General features: G+C 46.0%; 1 protein-coding gene across 5 annotated transcripts; it reads right to left on the bottom strand.

The window, feature by feature from the left end:
- Positions 1-339: 339 nt before the first annotated feature.
- Positions 340-15,260, bottom strand: LOC135920483 (putative methyltransferase DDB_G0268948). 5 transcript variants are annotated; one of them, XM_065454759.1, is made up of 8 exons: positions 15,067-15,251; positions 9,973-10,166; positions 9,407-9,579; positions 7,894-8,054; positions 6,852-7,050; positions 4,928-5,025; positions 3,666-3,800; positions 340-575 (listed from the first exon to the last, which is right to left on the bottom strand). In XM_065454759.1, the coding sequence occupies exons 2-8, from the start codon at positions 9,995-9,997 to the stop codon at positions 488-490; spliced, it is 879 nt and encodes a 292-aa protein (XP_065310831.1). In that variant the 5' UTR covers positions 9,998-10,166; positions 15,067-15,251; the 3' UTR covers positions 340-487. The 5 variants fall into 5 exon arrangements, with proteins under 5 accessions (XP_065310831.1, XP_065310828.1, XP_065310835.1 ...); XM_065454756.2 differs by lacking the exon at positions 9,973-10,166 and having other exon boundaries at positions 15,067-15,260; XM_065454763.1 differs by lacking the exon at positions 9,973-10,166 and having other exon boundaries at positions 15,071-15,251.
- Between the last annotated feature and the right edge of the window lie 1,367 nt (positions 15,261-16,627).

Here is a 16,627-nt window from a genome sequence, read left to right as displayed (position 1 = left end):
CCCCTACTACGGCATGCCTCATAATCAAATCGCGGTTCTGCCACGTAAAACCTGACAATTTATTTTTTTAAATCTACGTGAAGCGGAGCTTTCGTGAAGCTGTCAATGCCACAAAACTAAAAGCGGTGAGTATAGTCGTATTTTTCGTCTTGTGTACGCACCTGGTGTGCGCAAATCGTAAGCTGTAAACAAGATTATTGGTCCCCTCTGCAGAATTGTCTGAGAAGGCCAGACGTATTTTAAGTGTTCGATTAAGGCATTTGCTTACATTTATTTACCAACATTCACCTGGTTAGATGCGCCCATTGACAAAACAAAAAAAAAGACTAAGTTCCGAGATATCAGGTAAATCGTAAACTCTAAACAAGTTTATTGGTCCCCTCTGCAGAATGGTATGAGCTGGCCAGACGTACTTTAATTCTCGATTAAGGCATTTACTGAACCAGAGGCACGCGCACGAGCATATTCTTATAATTCCCCACGTATGTTACTTCCGACACAGGATGTAAGATGCTCTGTACGCTACTTGAACCTCGGGATCATCTTCATCAGGCTTGCCAAGTCTCGAGCGAATTCTGGAACGAGAACCAAGAGGGTAGAGGGTATCTCAGAGACTAAACCATTCTAGCGCTGTCACCGCGGCTTAAATACACACAGCTTGCTCTTTGATCCCTGAATGCAATAAGAGCAAAAAAAAAAGCTATTATGAAACATGGTTTTATGGCGCAATTTTAAATCGGACACAGCGAGATACACAGGACCATCTAAAATTGCGCCTTAAACCATGTTTCATAATACTCGTAACCAGCTAGCTCATTAGTGCCTTGAAAAAGACGTAGCACACATGAAAAACCAACAAAAGAACCTCAACAACTCGAAAACTCGGTGATAAGTGATTACTTCTGCTCAAAGCGTATTGGGTTATCACAAGTTGATTCTGTGCTCTGTTTTAAAACAATTGTGGCATTGCAGCGGAAGCTAGAAAATGCATTTTGGTTTGAGCGTGAGTGAGCAGCCAACGCTTTGATGAAGAGAGACAACCATTGTTTGGACACGCAGGCAAGGAACACATGCGAAGTGTTGCCTAGATAAGACCGTCAACTTTACATAACTCTTTCGGTTAAACCATCGCTAATCTCCGGTCATATTTCGCAAACGAGCAGCATTTTGCAGTGAGTTCAGTTTGATATCACGTTTGTTAGCATTACCTGCCCCAGTCTCGTTAACAAGAAAACTGATGTGCACGTCATCTGCCTCTACGCCACTAAAAAAAATCACGATTTCGCTGTAACGAAACGTGGCGCCATCTGTCACCGTTACGATAGAACTCGTTTTTTACCATAGCGGAGAGAGATGGAGCCACCGCTTGATGTCTTTCGCGCTGCCTAGCCATTCCTATTTATGAAACAGTCAGTACATTAGTGTGATGGCGCTTCTCGTTGGTTGACTAGTTAAGGTGAACTGTAGCTTCAACTACCCCAACCAAGAAGTATCGGTCATTAACGGGAGATAATTGTGGCCTGGCATAGTATAAAAAACTCTTCTTTATTCTTGTTTACAGTGCATATGTGGCAAAAATAGAAGACACAGCGCCAGAACATTTGCAGGTTTGACGACGCCACTTTATGATACCCATGTCTCATGACTATACGGTCCTTATACAGGGATATGCCGCAGAGGTCTGCCAGAATAGACCTCTATAACACACTTCACATTCATCATCATCATGACCATCAGCCTATTTATGTCTACTGCAGGACGAAGGCCTCTCCCTGCGATTTCCAATCACCCCTGTCCTGCGCCAACCGAATCCAACAAGCACCCACAAATTTCCTAATTTCGTCGCACCACCTATAGTTTTCCGCCGTCCTCTACAGCGCTTGCCTTCTCATGGTACCCATTCTGCCACCCTAATGGTCCAATGGTTACCTAATCTGCGCATTACATGACCTGCCCAGCGCCATTTTTTTTCTCCTAATGTCTATAAGAATGTTGTCTATACCCGTTGGCTCTCCCATCCAAACCGCCTTCTTTCTGTCTCTTAAAGTTATGCCTAGCATACTTCGTTCCATCGCTCTTTGCATGGTCCTTAACTTATTCTCAAGCTTCTTTGACAGTCTCCAAGTCTCTGCGCCATATTTCAGCACCGGTAAAATGCGCTGATTGTATACTTTCCTTTTCAATGATAACGGTAAGCTCCCAGTCAGGTGTTCACGATGTCTGCCGTATACGATCCAACCCATTCTTATTCTTCTGTGAATTTCCTTCTCGTGGCCAGGGTACCCTGTGATTAGTTCGCCTATGTAAACGTACTCTTTCACAGACTCTAGAGGCTGACTTGCGATCCTGAACTCTTGTTCCCTTGCCCGGTTATTTATCATTATCTTTGTCTTCTGCATATTAATCTTCAGCCCCACTCCTACACTCTCCCTGTTGGGTCCTCAATCATTTGTTGTAACTCGTCTGCAGTGTTGCTGAATAGAATAATGTCATCAACAAACCGAAGGTTGCTGGGGTATTCGCCGTCGATCATTAATCCTAAGCCTTCCCAGTTTATTAGCTTGAATACTTCTTCCAAGCGCGCAGTGAATAGCATTGGAGAGATTGTGTCTCCTTGTCTGACATCTTTCACAATAGGTATCTTCCAACTTTTTTTGTGTAGAATTAAGGAGGCTGTGGAATCCCTGTAGATATTTTCCAGGGTATTTACGTAATTGGTCAGTATTCGTTGATTACGTAATGCCTCTATGACTGCTGGTATTTCTAGTGAATCAAATGTTTTTTTTTTGTAATCTATGAAAGCCATTTAGAGAGGCTTATTATACTCTGCGGATTTCTCGATAATCTGATTAATGACATGGATATGATACATTGTAAAGTAGCCTTTCCTGAAGCCAGCCTGTTCCCTTGGTTGACTAAAGTCCAATGTTGCCCTTATTCTATTGGAGATTATTCCGGTAAATATTTTATATAATACTGGGAGTAAGCTAATGGGCCTATAATTTTTCAGTTCTTTAACGTCGCCCTTTTTGTGGATTAGCATAATGTTTGCATTCTTCCAGCTTTCTGGGACCCTTGCAGTCGATAGACACTTCGTATAGAGAGCCGCCAGTTTTCCCAGCATTATGTCTCCTTCATCTTTGTCTAAATCGACTGTTATTCTATCCTCTCCTGCCATTTTCCCCGTTTCATGCCTTGCAAGGGCCTTCTGACCTCTTCTCCAGTTATAGCAGGAGTTTCTCTATACTGTTCATTATTGTTTCGAATAGAGTACTCATGCGTCATCTGGGTACTTTACAAGTCAGGCTCAGTACAGAATTCTTGCGCTGCTTTTATTATACCTTCGAGATTACTGATGGTATTACCCTGCTTAGCTTTCAGTGCGTACATCTTGGTTTGTTCATGGTTCCCTAATTAAGCGAATAGGCCCTACGCTTTTTTTCTACGGATAAACATTAATTCGTTCATTCATAACGTTGAAGGTACCTTGACTTCTCCACAAGACAGGAAGCTCCTACTCTTTGTCCTGGTGAGGCCAGGAATCCGCTGAATGAACTCGCCAAGTTTCTCTCAAAGTGGCGCATTTCGGTACCCCTTTGTGATGCTGATTTTATTTTCACAAACCCCAGGAACGCCAGCACCACCAAGCGTGCGCCAGCACTCACCTCGTCTCCAGTCTCTCGAGAGCCTGCTTGGCACGCTCGGGTTCCTTTTCTTCCATTCGTATCACAAAACTCCACGTCCTTACACATGCCATGACAGCCGACAACGTCGTATTCTCTTTCACTGCAAAGTCCTTCCTGTAAACACAAGAGAAAGAAGAGCGGTGGGGCACGACTATCATAAATCAAGAATGTATATTTTTCGCCTCCAGCAGAAAATTATTACTCTTCGAATTACTTCTTTATAGAATAACAACACTGACCACTGACGCGGACTGTCAGCTGATCCACTTTTCTGGAGCAGCTGCGGTGTTTTTTAGAGGACGGTAACTAGTAGCTGTGGTTGAAATTTTATATTTTAAGCTTACCCCTGTCTGGATAATGACTCTTGTGCAAGCAGAAGCGAACCAATAAATGAACGTCAGCACCACCGGCGCAGAAAGATACAGCGAGAGGGACCATGAACGAAAAATCATAGCTCAGACACACAGACCGACGGAAACGGGATGACACACGAGCCCTAACTACCCGTTAATAACCGGCTTAGAGAACACTGTAACAATGGGGAAAAAGTATGCGCGCTATGAACGGGTTGTTTTTCGCTTGAAGGAAAAAACCAGTCAAAAAACAAAAAGGACCAGAGGAGAGGTTCACACCACAACGACTGGCTCTGCTGGCCTTGCTAGGACTACACCGATTCTAATAAAGCTCAGTTGATAGTCCAGTCGTTGTGGTGTGAACCTCTCCTGTTGTCCTTTGTGTTTTTTTACTGGTTTTTTCCTTGAAGTATGTACTAACTGGCCCATATTTCAACCCTTGTTTTTCGCTATATAATTCGTGCGGCAGTGAGCCACTTTTGTGCAAGCGTAGTTTTGTCGGCAGAAGTAGTGACAAGCTTAAGCGTGAAATTCAAGAGGGAGGAACAATATCGCGACTGGGTTCTTGTGGTGTGAGAACCCCATCTGTGTACGTTTTAGATAAAGAGTTCACTTTTCTATGAAAGTGAATCGCACACGTCAAATGGCGATAAGGTTCCAAAAAACGTGGCTTGCTGAAACACCTTTTTTTGGTTATCTATAGTTAGCACTGGGGGGCTGTCAGCTCTTTTTTTCTGTGCGTATGTGTGTCTCTGCACTACGCTATTTGCCGTGACGTCGAACCAACAAATTAGGCACAAACCTACACAACTAGGAAATGTGAGAGCGAAAGTGGGAGGCAGCTAGTACGCGCGCGCGATAAGGTGTAACACGTGTCGTGCTACTCACTTGCGAACGTCACTGAAGGGGACCTCCGTCTTCTCGTAGCCGTACGTCCAGAAGTCGTGTTGAGCAGTCAGGTAGCCCTTAAACTCCTGGTACCGAAACTGAGGAATAAATAGATGATAAATAGATAAATAGATCACCGGCGAAATGGCAAATGCAAAATAGGGTCGAATACATCTCGCGTCTCCGTTTCCCTTTCTCCTCTCCTACCACTATTACTGGAAATGAAATTTGACATTTACGGTGTAGTAAGCAGGCTCTTCTCTTTCTCTGGAACCGATAGTCAATATCATTCATTTACACTACATGGTATACATGACTTACAGGACACCATATTTGTCGGGAGCCCAGTTCCATTCACTAAATGTTCTAGTTTTATTCGCCAGTAAATGGTACAATGCGATAGTTCTGATACATCGCCAAATAAGTAGTGCTTTACAGGGATACTAAATGAAAACACTTAATCTTACATTGAGACTGGCAAATTAAACTTTCAACATTCTCTTTTCATTGATGTCTCTGAAAAAGGTTCATTGTGACAAGTGCAAATGAAGGTCAGAATATCACATCTTGAATTTTCAGCCGAAACCTTTGAACCGGTATGTCAGTGTGACGTCACAAATTTCAAACAACTTTCTCGTATTTGGGTTACTGTGGCACAGTGAAATTTCTTGAAACTCCGTAGGCTCAGTCTTTACCTCTTTTAGAGTACAATTAATATAATCCATCGTTATCTAAAGGGTAACTAGACCCCAGCGGACGCCCTCAAAAACAGTGATGTCACGGCAATGGTGCGGGAGATAGAAGGCGGCGTCGCCGCCTGTCTGTGGTTCTTGCGTCTCTACCTCCCTTACCATGTCTACTGTAATGGTAGGAGTGACCTTTTACGTATTGTAGAAAGATAGGTCATTATTACAACTTAACTTACTCTTTCTCTTTAGTGTCCGTCCCTTCAGGGATATCTATGAGATGATGTACAGTGGAGTGACGAAAGTTTGACAACTATCGTTCACTTGTACTGCGTTTCATGTGACAAAACTGTTTTGTAATTTCGTAATAAAGACTTCGTAAGGCGGTCACAAGCCACGAACTTAAAGCAAAAGCAGTAGGTCTGCAGGGTGTGGCACGCAAAAGCAAAACTGTGCTCACTGTGTGAAGCTCGCATCAGCTCTTGAAACCAACTGTGGTGAGCTTCAACTAGATTAGTTATTGCAGGCATCATGTGGAACTGTAGTTGCAATGGCCAAATGGGAACTGTTTAAACTCGCATTTCTGAATTTTTTTTAACATAGAACATTTTAGCAGGGACCAGTTTTTTACACCCGATCGCAAACTTTAGGAAGCGGTGGCTAGTATCATTGGTTTATATGCTGCCACATTCCCCAATATCTCTCTTACAGGAAGTACCTGATCTTCCTGCTACCCACTCGATATCTCCCAAATACGCACATGGTCTACCCAAGAAATCGCGCCTGGATGGATGGATGTGTGTTGTTTAGTGGCGCAAGGGCCAGGTGTGGCCAAAGAGCACCATGACTTATAATGATGTGTTAAGCACTGATTGGTGAGTTACGATGATATGAAATCGCGCCTACCGTCCTATTAAAAGGCAACAACTCAATTTGTCGCCACATTTTTTCCGGTTCAGCAGCCGAGTCTTACATTACCCCAGGAAAGAAACCAACCACGTAGGTATACTGCAGATACGTCCCCAAACGTGAAAAAACTATTTGTTTTATTCAGCAATGTTCGCTGCAAATAAAATCATTAGAGTGGCCACTTGACAAGAACCTTGGACCAAGGAACGGGCATACGCTGCGCGCCTATACCCCCAAACACCGATAGAGTCGTTATCGGTATATAGGAGTAATGTTACGACAAACCCTTCTAATCATTAGAACAGGTGAGGTTGAAGAATTCACGGCACCTCCTCTAGGCAGTCCTCAAGTCCCGGCTCGGCCACGGCGCGCAGCCGGTACAGCGACGGGCAGAACACGCCGCCGTCCACCAGCACCCGGCGAACCTCGGCGAAGAAGGAATCCCAGTGGAACCAGTGCAGCGCATTCACCGTCGACACCAGCGCGACGGAGCCGGCGTCCAAGGGAAGGGACTCGGCCTTGGCCACCCTGCAGCGTTTACACTCGCGGTATACTGGAACTGTGAGCTTACGGCTCTCGAATTTTCAGGGCAGGGAAACGCGTTTTGAGCAGCGTACTAAACTGGCAAAGCACCCGCGTTGAGCCAAGTATATACGAGGCACTGGTTTAGCTCGTTATTATGAAAAAAACCTTAGCCATGCCACCTGGATGTGTTCGCGACGCGTCTTGAGTACGTCAAAGCATGGTTGATTCAAATAGTTGATTGTGCACAGAGTCCTCATCAAGGTGGCTGCAAGTGCAAATGCATACTCTTTCATGTATTTTCTGTCTGAACGTCGGCGCAAAAAAGATACCTTGCCGCTGTTCTCGGGCAGCTCGACAGAACTGCCCCAGCAAATCGCATACTACAGATATGCGTCTATAGGGTAGTCCTGCGCAGAGACGTCTGGAACGGCCAATTGAAGAAAACTTTCCGTACCGAAGTCTCACGTCTAGAGGGTAGTCTGGAATACTCCGTGATCATAACGACGCGAAAAGACTAATAGAATAGAGGAACAGATACTTTTTATTTTATATTTACTGCCAGGGGCTGGGTAGTGCTGGACTGATTTAATAATTACGGTAGATGTCGGCAATAAACATGAAATGCCACCGGCTTTTCCGCAACATTAAGTTGTTAATTAATGAAGAACGGTGACAAGAGAACCCTTACAGCTATTTAGCACTTCAATACGAAACGCGGTGCAGTCATTTGCAAGATAAAAAACTGCCGAGGAAATGAAATATGGCACCTTCTGCATAGCTCTAATGTCTAGAAAGCAGGGAAGAGGGAACAAGCTTCCGTTGTGATAGTACAGACCCGTGGCTCACTCGAAGCTCACGTTCTTAGCGGTGCAAGCTGCTCGTGCTATGCCGATCTGTGTCTCGCTGATATCGGTGCCCACGACCTTCCTAAAGTGCGGACAAAAAAGTTCCGTGCTCTGTCCAGGACCGCATCCGACGTCGACGCAAACGCCCTCCTTGCATGAAACCTGTCGCGCAGTTAAAGAGAAACAGAAAAAAAATACAGCTATATAGAGCGAAGCTTTGTGTAAGCGCATAAAGAGACGAAACACGAGTTTGCGTTTACTGAATGTCCGCACAAAGTGACATGGAAGGATTTATTCAGCCATTGTAGAGAGGCTGGTGCAATGCCGCTGCCATGGATGCGCGAAGGCGAGCTTTCTGGTTCTTTTTCTTTCTCCCGCATGGCCGGCGCTGCCGCTGCCGCGATTATGATGATGATGATGCTTTATTGACATCTCCTCTGAAACGGGGCGGTGGCAAACAGTCATCTAGCCTGCTTGAGTTACTCAAGTATATGCTATACGTCATTTTCATTCTAGATGCATTTTCGTTAAGGACCATTTAATCTTTTTTCTCTCGCTCAAAACTTCTCTAACTTGTGCCTGGAAGGGGTCCGGTCGCAGGCATCTCTTCCCTGCTTTTTTTTTTCAACAATACTCTAAACGTCTCTTGCGTATCTCAACAGCTGACCGGTTGATGATTCCCTCAACGTTAAATCCAAGCACTTCTGGAAGGTGTACCTTACCCGCGGGTCTTACTGGGTGAATCCCTTCGTAATTCAATAGGATGTCTAGAGTGGTCTCCGAATCCCTGCTCAGCACACACATGCCTCATCTTGTTACGAATATTTGCTCCAGTACGTTTTCGTCCTGAGGCAACCAACTCGAGCCTCAAGTAAACCTCGAGATGATTTAATGGCAACCCCTTTGAAACAGGGCGGTGACAAATAGTCACCTAGCCTGCTTGATTTACTCAGGTATGCTCCGCGGATGCGCGGAGGCGAGCGCCATCTGATGGTGGTGCATGGAACCCAGGGGCGCACGCCCTCCGCTGTGATTACTTGGCCGATTCCACTAGAGAACAGCCACGCGGCACCCACGGTCACGAAAACCCGCTGAGGTTCGCAAAGAAAGACTTGCAGTCATTTTTATGAAGTACTGATATTAGAGTGCGACAAGAGACTCGCGCTGAACATTTACATGTTCGTCGCCCACACTACTCCGGTATACCGCGCATACCGCTGGTTTGCCTGGACTGTTTGTACAGTCTGACGTTTTGCCAGTCTTTCCGTGTGCCTCATAATTAATCATTAAAACCTCTTTTCAAAAGCTTCCTAGCTGCAGTCAATTTAATTACGATAGAACACTTCTCACCTCTTGCTGATGTATATCGCCATCACTCATAATTAAAACAGCCAAACATGTGCACTCAGCACCAATTCTGAGAGAACGCCTAATAAATTAATTAATGATTAATTAATATATGACGTAAAGGCAGAGATGTGAGAGTCCTTCTGCTGATGTTAGGGCGCACATACCATTTGGTTCGCGTACTCGACGATGTCTGCGACCATCGCAGGCGGCATCGCGGGCCTTGCCAATTTGTACTGCGCCGACAGGTCGCCGCCCACAAAGCAGCGCCTGTACGATTCTTCGAGGCTGGCAGGAGGCCGTTCGCATGACCCACCGTCGTGTGACTCGCCCGCCATTCCTGCGATCCAACCGCACGGCCGTGCTTCAGTCGAATGTGCGGGCATGTACCTGGTGTTTCCGAAAATACTTGCAGTAACTTTTAAAAAATCATCTGTGACAGATTGCGCAATTTTAATCTTTGAACTGGATTGCCCAAACCAGGCGGACATTATCGGAGCGAGAAATCGAAATGCATGGTTGAATAATTAACAATATTCACTAATTACGATTTTAACTAATTCTGTCAGCTAGACCTCTCGTTAAGCAGCGCTTTGTTTCCATATATGGTATCGTAGGTGTCACCGGTGAACAGATGACACGCGCTACGCTGGCGCCATCTCGTAGCCTCTCGTCCCCACAGAGCCCGTCTTCCGCGGCCACATGCACTTTTCTTCTCACACTTTCACCATACCTTTCTCCTCCGCTTTCCGTCTCATGGCTCCCTTGCACTCTCCTTCTCCACCCTCCTCCTTTCGTTTCTATCGCCGCCTTTCATTCCCCGCCGGGCTCCGCGTGCGCTCCTTCATCCTTCGCTGTGCTCGTTCACTCGGTTACGCCTAGGGACACCGATGCTCGCCGCAGGAGCGAGCGCCTAAGAGTTGCGCTCTAAAAAAAAAAGGCAATATATTTGTTTATCATGATTTGCATACTGCTCCAGAGAATACGAAGGACAAGCAAGGCTTGACGAGCACAAGGCGCACTAACAACTGAAGGCTTATGAATTGATCGCGCGGGATGAATGTTGGTGGCGGTCAAGCTATAAACCGAAGACGCACATCAGCACACGTACAAAGAAGGAAAAACAAGGATTAGTACCAAGAGAGCCAAGACCACCCCAGATATGAAGCTGCATCTTTTGACGGAATAATAACAATATTTGTGCTACAGCCTTGAGAAAAAGAAAGAAAAGAAATACGTCACAACCTATGGGCTATGGTACAATACTTCAGACGAAGCCAATAAATCCAAGTTTACAGGGAAACTTGATGCCAGGCTGACAGGCCAAACGTGAAGAAAAAAAAAGGCTTTGAAATGAGATTACCGTCATGTGACGCTGCGCTGCCGGCGAAATTTCATGAGCACAGCCAGTTCGAAAGCGCCAGTGAACGACGACTGTTCCTCACGCACGATTTACGCACTGCACTGCGGGCAATTAACAAGGCCGGTTGGCACACAGACGAAAGAAACGCCGACATCATAGATTTATGGCGGCTATAAACGGCACAGTGTGACGGGCGGGAGCGAGGAGCTGTGCAAAATGGCAATGAAACAGGGGGCGCTGTGTGCGCCGGGCGCGCGTTCAGCCGATGCAGCGTTGCACACGGTGCAGCTGCAGTCGAATGCGGATTACCAGCTCACCTTTTCTTTGTGAGTTTATATCTCAGAATATGCCAGATATTGCGTGCTTTTATCAATTCGCCAAGCCTTGCATGTGCTTGGGAAAAGAGAGAGAAGCGGCCCAATTGCTGCCGGGAGCGCCTTGTATTTGTCATATGTCGGTGAGTGACGTCAGAAATGTTTTACACACAGTGCGCTTTCTTTTTTATTGCGACAGCAATTATATGGACACTCCAGGCGCATTTCTGCCGTCGGCGTGCCGTGAGGTTTCGTATAAAGTCCAAGGGCAATAAAACGTGTTCCGACAGTTAACTATGATACTCGAACCCACAACCCTCGGTGTGAATCGAACCTACGACATTTGGTGTTACTACGGCGAAATTAAGGCACAAGGCAACATCAATTAATGAACTCGAACCCACTACCTTCGGTGGGAGTCGCACCCTCGACCTTTGGTTGGAGTCGAGCCCACGACATTTAGCGTTAATGAGGGCGAAGTTAATTAAGGCACAAATAATTAAGGTAACGTCAATTATGGCACTCGAACCCGCGACCTTTGGTCATAAAAAACAAGTATCAAGTAAAGCATTCGAATGAGAATGTCAACTAATATTGTTACGGAAGGATGAAACAAGAGAGAGGAAGAAGGATCGCGGGACTCTGGCTGCTGCGTGTTGTTGGTGGTCAGCCATCTTAACTACTCTGACTCATCTTGTATATATATTGTAAATACAGTCTTTCTATACTCCCAACATCCCCGTAACATATTGGTGAGAGTTGCGGGGTACCACGGCTGCAAGCGGATCTCCGCAGTGGGCGTCCCATCACCGTCCGCACCATGAATGACGGTGAGCACGCGGGATCAACGTCGTTGCAGCCTCCTACGTCACCGTCGCCAGCTACGTCGCTGTCACCTTCGGTTGTGGTTGTGCAACCCAGGAATCCTGGAACTTTCTGCGGGACCGATGGCGCCGACGCTGACGAATAGGTGGCTATGTACGAACGCGCGAGTGGAATCAAAAGATGGGACCCTACGCTCATGCTAGCCAACCTGTTTTTCTACCTAAGAGGCACGGCAAAGGTCTGGTACGCAAACCACGAAGAGGAGCTAACCAGCTGGGACCAATACAAAGAAGTTGACAGAGCTGTTTGACAAACCAGCCGGCCGTAAAATTGCCGCAAAGCAGGAACTAGCCTCTCGTGCCCAATCTCCCACGTAGTCCTATGTCTCGTAGATCCAGGACGTGCTGGAACTTTGTCGTAAAGCCGATCACGACATGACAGAAGCTGAGAAGGTCGGACACGTGCTTAGGGGCATTGCTGATGACGCCTCTAATCTGGTCATGTGCAAACGCTGTTCTACGGTTGATTATATCATTAGAGTGCTGACAATTCGAGCAGGCCAAAAGCCGACGCGTCTTACAACCATTCGCCAGACTTCCCACTACTGCCGCAACGTCGACGTGTGAAGATCAACCCACGCAGCAGCACGCGTCGCCATCAGAGGACGTTGTGCCAATTGTTCGACGTGAACTGGATGCGATGGCGCCCGCAGCTTTCTGTTCGCGTATATCCCCGATGTTGCCACTTTTCAGTTCCCCTCGTACAAGTTATCGTTCACCAGGAACTTGAAAACATTGGTTTACATTCTGTCCGTGCTGTCGCCAATCTCAGAGCTAACGAACGCCCTTCTACTATTTTCGCTTCACCCCGACGCTTCTCTCCGCGTTATCGCAACCCGACTGAGCGGAGAACTGCGGACGACCACCCGGTATGTTTCGCCTGTCGCCGCATTGATCATGTCGCCCGATACTGTCGCAACTCGTGGCCCTCAACACCTCGCATGCCGACCAACCTGAGCCGTTTTGATGGAAATGCCCGCAATGCTTCGCCCACCACCAAGTCTACCGCCCTTAGGCTTTGTACGAAGCATCACGGCGACGCCCACGGCAAAACTGCACCTGGAGTGCCCATATAATGGCTACCGCAATAAAATTGGCTGGCTGTGGGTATTCAAATTGATTAGTGGATGAAAATTGTATAAAACGTTTAGCATGATATGAATAGGGTTGCCAACTGTCCCTATTTTAGCCAGACAGCCCCCAATTTTGAGTAAATACCCTATGTCCCGACATGCCTCAGTAGGGACGGCTAAATGTCCTGACTTGCTTTTTTTCCCCTATTATACATAGCAATAAATAGACCAGATTTTCTTCTTATAATGCCTGGCAGCTCAAGTGCGTATTTTATAATGTGATACGTTGCATTGTCCTACGCATAAATTCAACATCGTTTTTTTTTTTTTTCGTGGTTCTAGTTCTGCTGTAGGCGCGAACCGTGCACAGTACCTCTATCCGTATTGGTAGCCGAGCTGCAAATCGATTGCACATGTCTTTTAAATCGCTACACGGTAGGACAAATCAGCTTCGTTGCACGTAGAGGATGGTGGCTCCTGGCACTGACAGGGTCGCTCAACGTCAGCGCCCCTTGCCCTTTCCCTTCTCTCCCCCCATCCAGACTTCGCACGCTCGAGAGTTGGCAACCCTAGATATGAAATGAATAACGAAGCCAATAACGGGGGCGAGGGGAGGGGGGGAAGTGACTTTATTGATATGCAGAATGAAATGTGAATCATTATTAAGTCTGCACTTACCTTCATGTTATTAATAACAATGAAATAAAACAGCAAGATGAACCAAAAATACTTGCACCTTAGTATAATACATATTAAATGCAGTGTTTCAAAAAGTACTAACTTATACAGAGCTTCCTCTTTGCACCAGCGCAGCGAGTTATGGCTCCAAAGCATTCTTTTCTTGCTCGAAATAGCAAATATTTCTGCTCCAAACTGCGATTTTTCCTGCTCCGGAAGCTGCTCCAAAAGACCAAGTGCCGCTTCCATCTCTGTTTAAGTGCACAAATTACACTTCGTGGTCACTGAATCTCTGGCAAGTCACTCTTACATGATTCACGAACAGTTAGCATGAAATCAATAACTAGGCTAGCCCTGCACAGCAAGATATGCTAGAAAGGGCAAGCTCGCACAACTGGCCCACACATTTCACTAACATGACAATGCACTAAAAGCAATTTGTCTTTGTCTTAATACAGCAGATGAAAAAAAATGAGCACAGTGTGTTTCCAAAATGTTTCTGAAATATGCTCGCAGAATGATAAGTTCGGCTTAACATTCAGCCAATCAACAGTGGACGAACAAGGGAAGCCTCAGCGTGGGAACTTGTCTTCGTAACGGCCCTCGCATATATGTTTGCTTGTTGAAACGTTGGCTCAAGGCTGAGGCTTCCCTTGCTCACCTGTTACTGAACTGAAGTAGTTCATTTCATTTTTATTCCTTAAAGACCCCGTAACGGGGTATTACATAACGGGTGGGTTACACAGAAATAAGCAGAAACCATGTGTTAAATCTATGGTGAATCTATTCATCTCCTTGCAACCTCTTTGCCTTGTTTGAATACATTGATTTGTTTTTTCCAACATGAAAATGTAAATTGCGTTTTCCAAGGATCTGTACGCATTATTTGGGCTTGCTTATATGTCTATTTACTGTACGTCCCTGTTCATTCACAGTCTATGCAGAAGCCCTTGTAAGCACTGTTGTCTTCATAACGTACCTTGTCTTCCGATGAGTACTCCACTTGTGAGAAGGCATTTACTGCCGCACCTGAACACCACATGTGTAGCGGACATATCAAGAGCCGAGAATATGTGCTGGATAATTTGGCATGACTTTATTTTTTCACTACACTACGTGCCTCTTCCCAATGTGTTATGAAAAGAATGGGACATTGTAGCTCCAGCTTACCTTGCCGACACTAACTCCTTGCCGATAACTTTTTTTTGTTTCTTTATTCTAGCTGAAGTCCTCAAACGCAGCCGATACACGCGTCAAACGGCAATGCACGCAACTAAAGTACGAGGGTTGCCCATCCTAGATATCAGAAGCAGCTTCGTTTTCCTTGCTTTTAGCGGCATGCCGAACACGACGGGAAAATTTCGCTTGATTTCAGCTTTCAATTCTATTGAATTGATAGATATCTGTGTTTCTGTATGTTGCAAACTCAGTTGATGACAGCATTCAGCTGACCTATACGAAAGTTGCGGGCACGTACTGCTTCTTTCACCATTGACAATTAATAAAGAAGCTTACTTGCTTGAAGTGTTCTTTTACGAGTTGAGTCTTCTCGGTCACCTGGCGGCATAATAAAGATATTTGCAGTCACGTTAGAGTACCGGGCACACGAATGCCGTCCCGACAGCGGTTACAAAACGCCCAGAACCAGCGAGAGTACAGCACGGCTACCGCCTACTGCAGCGGCCATACCCCTCACAGCGTAATAATGATGATATTAGTTTTGATTTTGATAGCGCCATCTCTCGGACGTACACTTTAGTTCACGACGCCGCCACTGCTCTTCGCTGGGGAAGGTACAGTTTCCTTTCTCTTTGTCGGGAGAGATCGTTCATAATTTAACCAAGTGAGCAAGTGCGATTGGCGAAGCGTCCCGGCGATCATAGAGTTTCCTACAAAATTTGTAGGAAACTCTATGCCGGCGATAGCTCTTCTCGAAGCCTGCAGCAACAAATCCACGCAGGAGTATATATTTTTGGCCTGACATACTTCTGAAAGGGGTTTCATTTTACGCGTAAACGTAGACTGTAGTCGACGTAGGCGGTACGACGTAGGCTATGAAGTCGGCAAAATTATGTTTCTCGCCGCGAGGGAAGCGAGCGCCGGAGGAGGAAGATGCCAGTAGGTGGAGAAGAGAATCACCACATTCGCTTTCTTTCTGTTTGTGCTTCGACGCCGCGGTGCTCGCTGTGCTTGCGCGTAACCTGAGTTCACAAATCGAAACTTCACTAACTGTATTTTAAATTTTCTTTCATCGGGCGGAACCGCAAGCGCAAGGAGCGCCGCGCTCTTTTTGCTCTAGCAATATGGCCGGCGGCGGCTTCACTCGCTCGTGTAGGTTAGTGTAAGCTAGTGTCTACGGGAGGTGCAAAGGGAGCGGTTGAGCCAGCATGGGAATTGTGGGAAGTACATGGTTTGCCTAAACTTCGTCTTCCTGGCTTCAAATGGCTTTGCGACTTTGTAAACTCATTTTCAACAATGTGCTGCGTAATAGGTAAATAAATGAACGTTATTAAAATTGTCCAACAGCAGGATTCAAACACAGGACCTCTCGCACAGAAGCCCGATATATTGAAACCATCACGCTATGGATGCATGCGATGACAAGTGATGTGAAAGGCCCTTATGAATTTATAGCGGGCATGCCAGTGCCTTGAGATATTTTGCACAATTGGATTTCGCCACCTCGACAAGCTAAACCACTGCAATTAGTAGCTATTGTAGGTGTCTGCAGCATCTGCTGCGCTTCGAGAAGTATCAATTGCTCTGAAATTTACGAAAATGAAGGCATATAAATCATAATAAACAAAGCAACAATAGCAAAAACGTCTGATCTTCGTGCTTGTGGATTCAGACAAATCTATGTACTTGCCATTATTCACATGGTGGGTTAACAAGTGCAGCGCCAGACTTCCCTCTCGTATATTATAGGAAACTATGGTGGCTAGCACTTCCACTCCAGAAGTTTGAGTATATAACCTTCCTGTGCCTATGGAGGAGGGAAAAAGATAGGAGGAAGCATCGCGCAACGTGATTGGAGCCAAGATACGATCCCAACACGTGACCAGAGATACAGTCA

This window comes from Dermacentor albipictus, chromosome 2 (assembly GCF_038994185.2).
Source record: "Dermacentor albipictus isolate Rhodes 1998 colony chromosome 2, USDA_Dalb.pri_finalv2, whole genome shotgun sequence".
NCBI lineage: Eukaryota > Metazoa > Arthropoda > Arachnida > Ixodida > Ixodidae > Dermacentor > Dermacentor albipictus.
This window is presented reverse-complemented; position numbering and strand designations above follow the sequence as displayed.

Coding starts and splice junctions, on each gene's coding strand:
- LOC135920483 (XM_065454756.2), bottom strand. CDS start 15,118: ATGCCGCCAGGTGACCGAGAAGACTCAACTCGTAAAAGAACACTTCAA. Junction 5,026..6,851: donor TTGAGGACTGCCTAGAGGAG/GTGCCGTGAATT, acceptor TTTATTCCTCAG/TTTCGGTACCAGGAGTTTAA. Junction 3,801..4,927: donor CCCTTCAGTGACGTTCGCAA/GTGAGTAGCACG, acceptor TTGTGTTTACAG/GAAGGACTTTGCAGTGAAAG.